At 35.8% G+C, this 13190-nt stretch overlaps 1 protein-coding gene across 2 annotated transcripts in view; it reads right to left on the bottom strand.

Moving 5' to 3' along the window:
• Positions 1–2659: 2659 nt before the first annotated feature.
• LOC124545191 overlaps positions 2660–13190 on the bottom strand; it is a 71571-nt gene continuing 61040 nt past the window's right edge. For both annotated transcript variants that reach the window (XM_047124054.1, XM_047124053.1), the window contains exons 3-4: positions 8820–8978; positions 2660–3412 (exon numbers count right to left, since the gene is read on the bottom strand). In XM_047124054.1, the coding sequence (XP_046980010.1) occupies positions 3194–3412; positions 8820–8978 (378 nt within the window). In that variant the 3' untranslated portion in view covers positions 2660–3193. The remainder of the gene's footprint in view (positions 3413–8819; positions 8979–13190) is intronic.

Genomic DNA, 13190 nt, shown 5'->3' on the forward strand with positions numbered 1-13190 from the left:
AATAAAATTAATTTGAATAAGCTCTGATTCAATATTCAAACTCTTTAGGTACTGTGCCCATTCCATACAAATGATAATATTGAAGATATTTTAAAATGGCAATAATAATTTTTGTGTGTGAGAGAAATATAACAGATGAAGGGGATCCACCTGCTTTGTTACAACTTCAACTATAGTTACACTTCATATTTGAGTTACTCTGAGGTATCCACATAACATGGCTCAGTCTGATTGTGACTCATTATTCATGTATTCAAAGACACTGTTCTTCTACTTTTTATGAACTGCACAATTTAATTTGTCTATCAGAATGTTTCCAGTCTTTGCTTCAAATTGATATTGTGTCAAGATCTATTACAATTTTTATCAGATAACACTTCCAAATCAATAACTGCATCATCTGAAATTCCAACTAACAGCATCTTCTAAATTTATGTAGATATTAATCTATTTCTGTGGGTAACTTCTGGCCCTGTATATGATGCTCCAGTCTACGAATCAGACACATTGATAGAGGTTTCATACAAATATATTTTCTGTGGTAGACATTGGTGAGCTAAGGATAAATGAACAAGAGCATGCAAAGTTGTAGAATAGCAGAAATTCTGAGAGCCCACAGGCAGCAACCTCAGCACAAGAGTGTAGAGTAATTCAGTATCAAAGACTAAAAACTGTTTTATAATATCATTGTAACAGTCTTTGGTGAATGTTGTGATTCATTTCAATGTACTGTGATTAGATTGTTTGGGTTAGGATAATGATGGAGCTGTATGTGGTGTTACCTCTGTGTATTACTTCAACTATAATGGGTGATTGGTATGATGTGAAAAATATGTTTTGTGGTTCAGTGTGTGAAGGAATCTAATATTATGTCCTATGCTTTGCTCCTTTGCCTGTGACAACCTATAACATATACGAGGTTTGTTAAAAAAATTCCAGAACTTCATTCACAAAATTTTTCTGCACTTACCTTTTAATTATTGTGCATGGTCTCCTTCCAAATCTCTCTACCACAACTAATACACTGCTCCCAACATTGTTTCCACTTCTGGAAGTAGTCTTGGTAAGCCTCTTGCTGGATTATGTGAAGCACCATCTATGAATTTTCTTTTGTCTCATCTTCATTGCAAATCTTCATCCTTTTAATGGGGTTTTCAACTTTGCAAGTAAAAACAAAGTCTACAGGAGCCATGTCTTGAGAGTATGGAGGATGAGGCAGCACAGTGATTTCGTTTCTTGTGGAATAGTCATGCACCAACAGGAATGAATGTGTGGACACATTATCATGATACAAGAGCCATGAATTGGCTTGCCACATTTCAGGCTGTTTCCTTCTCACATTTTCTTGCAGGCGTTGCAACACATCATGATATACCACTGATTAACAGTTTGTCCGTGTGGCATGAATTCATGATGAAATAATCCTTCAAAGTCAAAGAAAACTATCAGCATGGCTTTGACATGTGAGCCAACCTGACAAGACATTGAAGGGAATCCTGAATGAGGGTCATCTTCAACTTTTGTGGGGTCATTTTTAAACCATGTGAAACATTTGTAACATCTAATATGGCTTAATCACTTATCACTGCAGGCTTCCTTAATGCAGATGCATTTCTTCTGCCCATTACACATTAAACGTAGGTGTGTCTAGGTATGCCAACTGTATTTCGCTTTAACATGCAATTAGCATAAAATTAGGAATGTTCCAAAATGTTTTGAGCAGACTTCATACGCAAGCCAGAGCTTGCTTTGCTCATTGATCTCCCCCCCCCCCCTCCCCCCTCTCTTTCTCACCTCCTCCTCCTCCTCCTGAAATTTCATTCAAGTAAAGATTATGAAATACTTCAGAGAAGATTACTGCATTTACAAAAGTATTTTTCCCCTTTTCACTGCACACAAAATCAGCTTTGTGTATCTTGCTAGAAGGATTGTAGACTTAAGTAAAAAGAGACTTAAGTAAAAAGAGAAAAATAATCAAATTTCTGCATTTCCATAATCAACAGTGTCCTCAACCAGCTAAAATCATGGTAACATCCATACAAAGGAAAATATTATACTTAACACAAGGAACTTTACAGTGCAATAAATGTTAATACTTGTTCACTAAGAGATGACTCATCATATAATAGTTAGTGGCATAAAGGTACAAAATGTTCAAATGTGAATAACAGTTTGATATGTGGTAATGTTATACTATGAAGTTATTTCATTAGTCACACAAGAACAGCTCAGGAAGTAGTTTGAAAATGAACAAGTACATTTTAATTGGTAATCATCAACTCAAACATGAATGCAACTGCAACAGAAAATTAAGAAATAGTATAAAATAAAAAGTGATGCCAATACTGTGATGCAAATGCTGCAAAATAAGTTTTACAGGCATAGACTACAGGAATACTGTCCTTACATCCTACATAAAGAGAAAAATACCTTTATTGGTGGAATATTGGAATATAGCACAATGTTTCCTTGTTGTGTAAGCACATTTATTCATTTTTCAACCCCAATGAATAAGGAGTTCTCAGGTGCAGCAATAGATTTAATCATGAGCATATTGTAAGAAAACAGAAACTTACTTACCCTTCAATGGTTTTTACACATTAATTATGAAAATCGAGTTGGGGCATACATATAAATAATCACAAATGAAAACATAAGATTTTGCTATTAGATGTAATTCTTAAAAAATGATGAGAACACAGCTACTCAAACTTACACAATATATTACCATATTGCATATTTATGCATTTTATTCACAATAAATATAACAAAATAAATTATGAACTCACAGCTCTTCAACTTTCCACTGTAAATAATACATTAATAAGTTATATTTACAAATTACCTGCTTTCCTCCTGTAGAGTACCTTTAACCCTGCAGATATATGTATTGCTTGCATAAATTCGTTAATGTGTCTTGAGGGTCCATGACCAGTACTGTATTACAAAGTTATCAGAATAGAATCTTGTTCTGTGTCATATAAATATTACAACTGTGATGACTCCTTCAGAGCTTCAGTCAATCAAATTGGAATATTTGGAAGAACACAGTCAGCTTCAGCACTTATTGCTCTCCTTCAGTTTTTGGTAGGTATGGCATATTCAGATAAAATGAATGTACTAAGTGAAGTAGCATTAACAGTGATGTGAGACAGTCTATGTAGAAGAACTTTTGGTTGATTTTCATGACCATCTAGACAAATACAGCTCTGGAACGCAAGCTCTGGCGTGACCATTGTATCTTGACATCCTCTCTATAGCACCAGGCAACAAAAATATCACTGAAGAAGAGTACACCTTCTAGTATTGAGATTATTCCTGCACACACAGCACCAATAGTCTTCCTCACTTGTAGCAGACACACTCCAGAAGTGATGAACATAATGCAACCAAATACTGATGACAGTACCATCTGGAACACATAAAAGTAAGAATTAACTTTAGTTCATGAATTAACACCACAGTTTCTAAAAACTACATTGTGTAAGATTATGCATTTTAAAATCAGAGCATAGTTATGAGAGAAACACAAAACTTTTTTTAATACTTGAAATTTTTATACTACATATGCATCATGCATTGCCAATTTTCTTATGACTAGAAACAGTATTTTGTGCTTAATCCATTTCACATAATATGATAATCTGTTTAATCACTTTGGATTTGAGAGACAAACTGTGGATGCCTAGACAAATTTCTCATTTAAATTTAATCAGAAGGTTTCGATTCCCTGTTGTCATTACACTTTTTTCTGATTCAGTAATGTTTTCAGTTTTGTTAATATGCCTATTAAATGCTCAATAGTTTATGTTTATGTACATAAAAATGCACAAACACTCCGTGTTTCTTATTCCATGTTTCACTGTGTCACCCCCAGCTATTAGAAATCTGAGGTGAAGCAAGAAATTAATGTGTTATTTGATTAATAGTGATTTAAACAACTACTTTTAGTGCATATTCCCAAGTCACTGTCACCAAATCATCATTTCTTCCAGTTATTATGTGCTGAAAGAATAACTTCTTTACTAAAAATCATATATCTTTTTTGGAATTTACCCAATAACCTCATAATACTGGGTGATTTAAATAATAATGCAAATGCTTGTTATATGGGTAATTTAAAATTACCAAATTTATTGAATTCATATATTGTAGGAAATGTAGCAACTTCACACACCAGAGTAACAGATTTAACCTCCAATAGGATGGACCATGCAATAAATAGCAAATATGATGAAGATATTATTAGGCTCACATCTCTGATCATTATTACCAGCAAATTGGACAACTGATAAAAGACCAAGAAACTATTTGTAACATTCTTAACAACCATTTTACCTACCCAAATGGCACCATAACTCCAGACACAGATCCACTCAACATCCTAATACTCTGCTACATAGCAGATAAGGACTCAGAATTGATGGAAGTAAAATAACAAGAGATCAACAAAATAATTCTATGGCTAAAAAACAAATACTCAGGTTGTTGGGATGGTCTTTCCAGCACAGAACTCAAAGAATGCACAAACACTGTAATTAAATCAATTACATATCTTGTCAGTTGTAGCATCAAAGAAGGTATGCTTTTAAAGGAGCATTGTCAGATCAATACATTAAAAAGAATTAAAGGTGGAAGACCAATGTCTCTGACTCCTACATTTAGTAAGATTTTTGAATCAGTGATTTTAGGACATCTTAGTGTGTTTCCACTACAAAGAATGTCCTTGCAGAGACCCAACGTGGATTTTGTAAAGATCTCAACACCACAATAGCTGTCACAGAATTTTTGCACCAACTCTAGCTATATAGATGAAGGAAAGCATACTTTAGGCATAATTTAGGTCTCACAAAGGCTTTTGACCTCATCAATCATGCAAATCTCTTTCAGAAACTTAGGGCACACACTGTCATGCACACATCTCTTGAACTCCTGTCAACTTACCTAAAAAACTGTAAACTTTGTACAAACACAAAATAATCAAAATGGGATCAGAAAAATCGACATTCAGTCCACATTGAGGTGACAAATGTAATAATATGTAGATAATAATATATGAGACCTTCTTTTGCCTGGTGTAGTGCAGCAACGAGATGTGGGAGGGATTCAACAAGTCATTGGAAGTTCCTCTAAGAATTATTGAGCCATGCTACCCCTACAGCATCCATAATTGCAAAAGTGTCACCCCTGCTGGATTTTGTGCACAAACTGATCTATAGATTATGTTCCATAAATATTCAATGGGATTCATATTGTACAATCTGGATGGGCAATTCATTTCCTCAAATTTTCCAGAATGTTTGTGATGAAGCAAGCTGGGATCTTTTTACTTCCTCTCTTGTTTTGCCATCTGTCTCCTTAAAATTAATTTCTTCATTTTTTAACCAATTATGATTAACATACGTGAATATAATCTGCATTTTCATAAAAGAGAAAGGTTGGCCCTCAGTTTCAAAGAATATAACACCAGATCAAATTTTGTGCTTAGTTTTTTGTGTATGTCATCAATTTCCTAATTTATTTTGACTATTCCTAGTTAGTATCTTTTGTTATAGGGTAAAATCAGTAATTGTTTCATAACTTAAATTCTATTGTTGACTTATAAACAAATATAAATTCTGTACTAATTATAAACATTTGGAAGATGAAACAATGGCGTTCTTTAAGTATTTATTTGGCTCTAATCGAAAACATGTTAGCAAAGCCAGCCCTAAATTAATTCCAAAGTAAATACCAGTTTTTTCAAAAGTATTGTTCATGTATCTATATCTGTTAATTTCAAGATTTAAACAAGTAATACCGCTTAACCCTTGTAGTAGAAGAAATTGTTAAAAAGACGGAATTTTTCTATATATTCAGTTAATTGAATGAAGTATGTTTCAGTTGTAATTTCTGTAACTTAAACATTGAACAATGTTTAGTTCCAGTACCTATTATTGTAATGATATATAAAGGCCCAATTTTTGGGCTCGACACAGTCAGCCCACTGTTGATTTTCAGATGAGAACCCATCCTGGTTAGGTCAACAACAATGCATCAGCTTATCTGTGAAATAAGTGTAAGACAAATAGGCCATGTGTTAAAACAATGATAGTGTCTGTTCAACATGTATTGTATTATTCTACAATGGCTGAAAATGGTCTCCTAGATAGCCAGACATAACCATGTCCAGTCAATGATCAGTTCAGTCCATATAAACACAGCTCATACCATTATGGAGCCACCACCAGTTTGCAAAGTGCCTTGTTGACAACTTGAGCCTATGACTTCGTGGGATCTGCATCACTCTTGAACCCCACCATTAGCTCTTACTAACTGAAATCAGGGCTCATCTGACCAGGTCATGGTTTTCCAGTCATCTATGATCCAACTGATATGGTCATGAACCCAGGAGAGGTGCTGTAAGCAATGTCATGTTGTTAGCAAAAGCACTCCCATTGTGCATATGCTGCCATAGCCCATTAATTTCAGATTTTGCCTCGTTGTCCTAATGTATAAGTTCTTCACACAGCCCACATTATTTCCTGTGATTATTTGATGAAGTGATGCTTCTCTGTTAGCACTGACAACTTTATATAAACATTGCTGTCAGTCATGAAGTGAAGACTGTCATCCAGTGCATTGTCAATGGTGAGAGGTTATGTCTGAATGTGGTACTCACACTCTCGACACTAAGGATTTTTGAATATGGAATTCCCTAATGATTTCCGAACTGCCTGTCCAATGCACCTAGCTCCAATTAACATTCCACTTTCAAAGTTTGTTAGTTCCCATCGTGTGGCCATAATCACCTCGTACATGAAGCACCTGAGTACAAACTACAGCTCTGCCAACTCACTGCCCTTTTATACCTTGTGTATGCAGTACTACCCCATCTTTATATGTGCATACTGCTCTCCCATGACTTTTATCGCCTCAGCATATGACAGAAACAGTAATGCAGGGTGTGACACAGGGGTCAATATTATGATTATTTGCTTTTATTGTGTATGTAAATGATATGCATCTTTCAAATTCCCATATAACTACTCACATTGAAGACACATCTCTACTGTTTTATGGTGACCATGAGATGGATATAACATATTTTTCTACATACGGGATATGTGAGGCGATTAAATATTTTAGTAACCAAGGCCCAAGAGCAAGTAGCACAAAACCAGAGGTACTGGAGTTAAAATAAGGCAATTCATGTCAAACTTATGAGAGATATTTGTGGAATTTCATCTACAGACCTCAAAGACAGTAAATTTCTTGGTCTACACTTGTATGCCAGTCTTTGGTGGGAAAACCATGTTAACTACATATGTGGGATAATAAACAGTGCATTGTATTTGTTTAGCCAACTGTCCAAAATTGTATGTAATAAAACATTAAAAACCAGTGTACTATGCCATTTATAAGCTGTGGGATAGAGTTGTAGGGGTGTGCTACTGTTGTGCACTTGAACTGAAGAGAGATGTTAGGCTGGTACATGGTCTGGGATATAGGTAAACCTGTTGTGATTCTCTTGTCAAAAATAAATATCTCACTGTGCTATGATGTACATAATTGCAACACAAGAAATAAGAACAGTTATTACAGACAAAGAAGAAAATTATAAGTAATAGATCACCATCCATATATTAGTGGCTCAATGTTGTACAACGAACTGCCAGAATCGATAGGACTATGTGCTGGGGATCCATTTCAAACAAATTTAAAAAACTTTTCTTGTAAGTAAATCTGGGTTCATTGAAAGAATTCTAAGCTATAACTGTTGTTTATTAACCTTTGTAGTTAAGTATGTTGTTACTAAACCTTTGTACACAAATGTGATCTGTATTATATCTTTGTAGCATTATTACTTTTGCAAAAGCCATCATTTGATGACTGCATACAAAAAGAAATAAAAGTACGTGTGGTGCCGATGAGATCGACACCAGTATCAATCTGAGCATCATCTTTGAACTAAGCAAAACATTATCTTTGTGTAGTTCCACCAACCAGTCTCTGTAAGCCTTACTTGTGTGAAGGGTAAATAAATGAACTCCTGATTATAAGGTGTTGTTTGGTGCATCTCACCCAAACATCCACCTCATATGTATTAGGATTACACAATCTGAATTGTTGTTTATGTTTGGGGATGCAAATATTATAACAGGTATATTATATGTTAATTCTTAATAGCTGCTTGTCTACTGAGTAACGAGATCACACTAACTAACAAGCTAGTCAGTGCTTGTATTTGGTTGTTAGTGAGCTTTTCCTTGATGAATATGCCCAGTGATATTCTTCTATGCAAGCTACTTAACATTTCTTAATTGAAGCACATACATACAATTGAATACATCTGTTACACTTGGATTTAAGAAGAGAATAACTCATGAAGTACAGTTATGAACAATATCATCTCTAATAGTATACGAATATGTGTTTGTACATGATATATTTAACTCACAGAAATATAAAATTGATATACTATTGTGAAAAGTTATATAAAAATGGCATGATTACATATGTTTGTTGTTTGTTGGTTTTGTGCAAAGACAAACTTAGAGGAAAACGTAAAACTGTTATTCATGTTTTTAATATTTTAATTGGGAAGAGTACTCATCTCCCAAGGGAACTTTTTGCATTAATTTACAAACAGTCTGAAACTTTCATAAAATTTTCTGTTAATACAACTTCCCTCTTTTTTATAACAAAAAGGTAATGAATCCTCATAGTGGTAGGTAAAATACTTTTTTTAAAATACTTATAAATATATAACTTTGTCAAGTTTATTAATTATAAAAGCATTATCCCTTATCTCTGTTTCAAAAAACTTATTACTGTACCGGTGCTTTGCCTATTGGCTGTGTAAGTTCAGCAAAAACTATGAGTCCATTGATCATAATAAAACCAATTGTTGTTCCATGTACTATTTCTGTTTTCAGTATGGTGTTTGTTATATCCTCTGCTTCAGACAGCAATCCAGCAGCCAAGCATGCAAACACCTGAAATGCATCAATTTGGTCAATATCAGCTGTTTATGTGTAAATAAACTGTTGTACCTGTAAGTCTAGCAATCAGCACAGTAAAAAAAACAAAATAGTTTCATAGCATGCATGTTGTTGGTGTTATGTTCTATCCAGATTTACATTGTACCTGCTTCTACTGCACCAGGAAGTAGGAGAGTGTACTCACCAACTCCCCCCAGGAAAAAAAAAAATTAAATTAAATTTTCAGAGATTGAACTTGCATCTTGCCCTGTCCAATAGACATATTAAGTGTGTATCAGTTCAAAGAAAGCCAGAACATCTTATGCATATTGATCTAGTAGTATGTTCACCTTCAGCAATATCTAAACTGCAAGCAGTCATCATAAAGTTTTAATTGTGATTTTAAAATCATAAAGTCATATAATTAAGCTCCTGTTTATTTGCAAGTACATGTCTTCAGTACTGGTACACACTGAAATCCCCATGCCTCCTCTTACTGTACCATGTTTCTAGAGAAGCCTACATAAAGTAGCACAGCCCTTCAATAAAGTATTGTGTAGTAATTTTTTTCTTCTTTTGAGGAGGATCAATGCTGCAACAATCCACAGTAAGTTGGTGGAAGTTAGGGACATCAACACACTTAATCATATGGCACAGTGTTTGGATGACGTGGATGCATGAGGTGTTGTTAAACAAGTCCAACTGACACGTCTTTCTTTGAAGAACCATAAATAACAAGAGAAGTAGAGTCACTGGTGCAGAAAGGCATACATACCACAAACAAGATAAGGTAGAAAACATGAAAAATCAGGCATGGATCAGTTTTCAGCATCTTGCATGACATGTTGAAGATGACAAAGCTTCCCACTCTATTCTGCAACTGCTCACACCCATTAAAGAAGCCTGCTGAACTGAGGCAGCAGTGGCAATATTTCACCTGTGTCAGAACAATACTTCTTTAGCTGTCCCATCACCAGTATAAAAAAAGATCAAAGCAAGCAACATGGATTCACTACCACCAAAGAATGTGAAGACCCAACCATCATTGGGCAAGGTGATTCAGACTGCCATGGTGTGACTATGCCCATAACGGGCATACCTTCACAAGAGCATACTGCCAAGTTCGCCCAATGAAGCTACAGGAAGCTTTCAAAACAAAGTGTCATGAGAAGCTACAAGGGGGATGTTTTTGGTCCATGACAATGTCTTAGCTCATTCTCCACTGGACTGCTACTTATTTTGACTATCAAATGTGACAAGTCACTCAATGAGTTCTTCATTGGGTGAAGATGCCTTTACATTAGAAATATTACCAGAATGATGGTGAAGCACTTTTCTAGGTGAAATATTTCCTGAATAGCCAAAATGAAGACTTCTACTCGTTAGATCAAGACAGTTTCTTCACCATTGGGAAAAATAAATCTGTCTCATTGGAGGACTAAAACAATCACCGAGTTTTATGTTTGCAGCTCCCCCCCCCCCCCCCCCCCCCCACCCCCCTTACTTTGTCTTTCTCTGTGAATCTAATACAAATTGCCTCCTTCAAGCCACCTCACCAGTCAGGTCCTGGGTACACTCTTGCTTCTACAGTCTAGAAATCAGGGTAAATAATGTGCATTCCTTTATATAACTTATATACCAGGGGTTTTCAAACAGTGAATTGTGGCTCCCAGGGATGTAGTGGACTTAACAGTAGGGACATTGCAGACTTGGCAGTGGGGACATTGTGGTGCTTTCATAACAAAAATTGTTTGGTTTATTTGCTTTCTGAGTGAAGGAACAACTTGTGCACTAGTAGTTACTCCTAGCATGCCAGCAAGTTTAGATTAGATTAGATTTACTTTCATTCCAAATGATCCGTAGTGAGGAGGTCCTCCAGGATGTGGAACATGTCAGAAAAACAACAATACATGACAAATATTTACAACTAAAACAAATAAGCTAATGTACCATTCCACAGGTCCCAAGTGGAATGATCGTCATTTTTTAATGAACACTAAGAGTCATTTTACAAATACTATTGCACTGAATTTAAAATAAAAAAGTTTTTTGAGAATGAGATTTTCACTCTGCAGCGGAGTGTGCGCTGATATGAAACTTCCTGGCAGATTGAAACTGTGTGCCCGACCGAGACTCGAACTCGGGACCTTTGCCTTTCGCGGGCAAGTGCTCTACCATCTGAGCTACCGAAGCACGACTCACGCCCGGTACTCACAGCTTTACTTCTGCCAGTATCTCGTCTCCTACCTTCCAAACTTTACAGAAGCTCTCCTGCGAACCTTGCAGAACTAGCACTCCTGAAAGAAAGGATATAGCGGAGACATGGCTTAGCCACAGCCTGGGGGATGTTTCCAGAATTTCTCATTCTGGAAACATCCCCCAGGCTGTGGCTAAGCCATGTCTCCGCTATATCCTTTCTTTCAGGAGTGCTAGTTCTGCAAGGTTCGCAGGAGAGCTTCTGTAAAGTTTGGAAGGTAGGAGACGAGATACTGGCAGAAGTAAAGCTGTGAGTACCGGGCGTGAGTCGTGCTTCGGTAGCTCAGATGGTAGAGCACTTGCCCGCGAAAGGCAAAGGTCCCGAGTTCGAGTCTCGGTCGGGCACACAGTTTTAATCTGCCAGGAAGTTTCAAAAAGTTTTTTATTTATTTATAAGGTAAGAAACATGTAATACAACTACTGTAATACTTATTTACAATGAACACATTACTGCACTGAAATGGTGCAGAAGTTAGATTATACTTACACACTTACACACACACAAGCACACACACACACACACACACACACACACACACACACACACACACACACACACAAATTTTCAGTGAACACATTACTGCACTGAAATTGTGCAGAAGTTATGTTGTACTTATATACAAATCAGTTGGTTTTCCTAAGAAATTCATCAATGGAGTAGAAGGAGTTGGCCACCAATAAATCCTTTAGGCTTCTCTTAAACTGAATTTCATTGGTTGTTAAGCTTTTTATGGCTGCTGGCAAGTTATTGAAAATGTGTGTTCCTGAATAATGCACACCTTTTTGTACAAGACTAAGTGACTTTAAATCCTTGTGAAGATTATTCTTATTTCTAGTATTGATTCCATGAATTGAGCTGTTGGTTTGAAAAAGTGATATATTTCTAATGACAAATTTCATTAAGGAATAAATATATTGGGAAGCTGTAGTTAGTATCCCTAGTTCCCTAAACAGGCTTCTGCAGGATGTTCTTGAGTTCACACCACATATAATTCTTACTGCACGTTTTTGTGCCCGGAAAACTTTAGCTTGGCTTGATGAATTACCCCAGAAAATAATCCCATATGACATTATGGAATGAAAGTAAGCATAGTATGCCAGCTTTTTCATTTTTATATCCCCTATGTCTGACAAAATTCGCATTGCAAACAGAGATTTGTTAAGACGCTTCAGCAGTTCTGTGGTGTGCTCCTCCCAGTTGAATTTATTATCAAGCTGTAATCCCAAGAATTTAACACCGTCCACTTCTTCTATCTTCTTGTCATCATATGTTAGACATATACTCTTGGGACACCCCTTACAAGTTCTGAACTGCATGTAGTGTGTTTTTTCAAAGTTTAGTGACAAAGAATTGGCTAGGAACCAGTGATTAATGTCCACAAATATTTTATTGGCTGATCTTTCTAAGACTACACTTGATTTGCTATTTATTGCAATGTTTGTATCATCAGCAAACAAAACAAACTTGGCATCTGGTAATGTTACTGATGACAGGTCATTGATATACACAAGAAAAAGTAAGGGCCCCAAAATGGAACCTTGTGGGACCCCACATGTAATTAGTTCCCAGTTGGATGATGCCTGATAGCTTGATACATGTCTCTTTCCTAATAACACCCTTTGTTTCCTGCCAGAGATATAAGATTTGAACCATTTTGCAGCATTTCCTGTTACACTATAATATTCTAGTTTACTTAAAAGGATATTGTGATTTACACAGTCAAATGCCTTTGACAGATCACAAAATATACCAGTTGCCTGCAATTTTTTGTCTAATGAATTAAGTACATTTTCACTGTAAGTGTAGATAGCCTTCTCAATATCAGAACCTTTTAGAAATCCAAACTGTGACTTTGACAGTATGTTATTTGAGATAAGATGGTTATAAAGACGACTGTACATTACTTTTTCGAAAATTTTTGAGAATGCTGGCAACAGTGAAATTGGACGGAAATTTGATGCTATTTCTTT

This window comes from Schistocerca americana, chromosome 8 (genome assembly GCF_021461395.2).
Source record: "Schistocerca americana isolate TAMUIC-IGC-003095 chromosome 8, iqSchAmer2.1, whole genome shotgun sequence".
Taxonomy (NCBI): domain Eukaryota; kingdom Metazoa; phylum Arthropoda; class Insecta; order Orthoptera; family Acrididae; genus Schistocerca; species Schistocerca americana.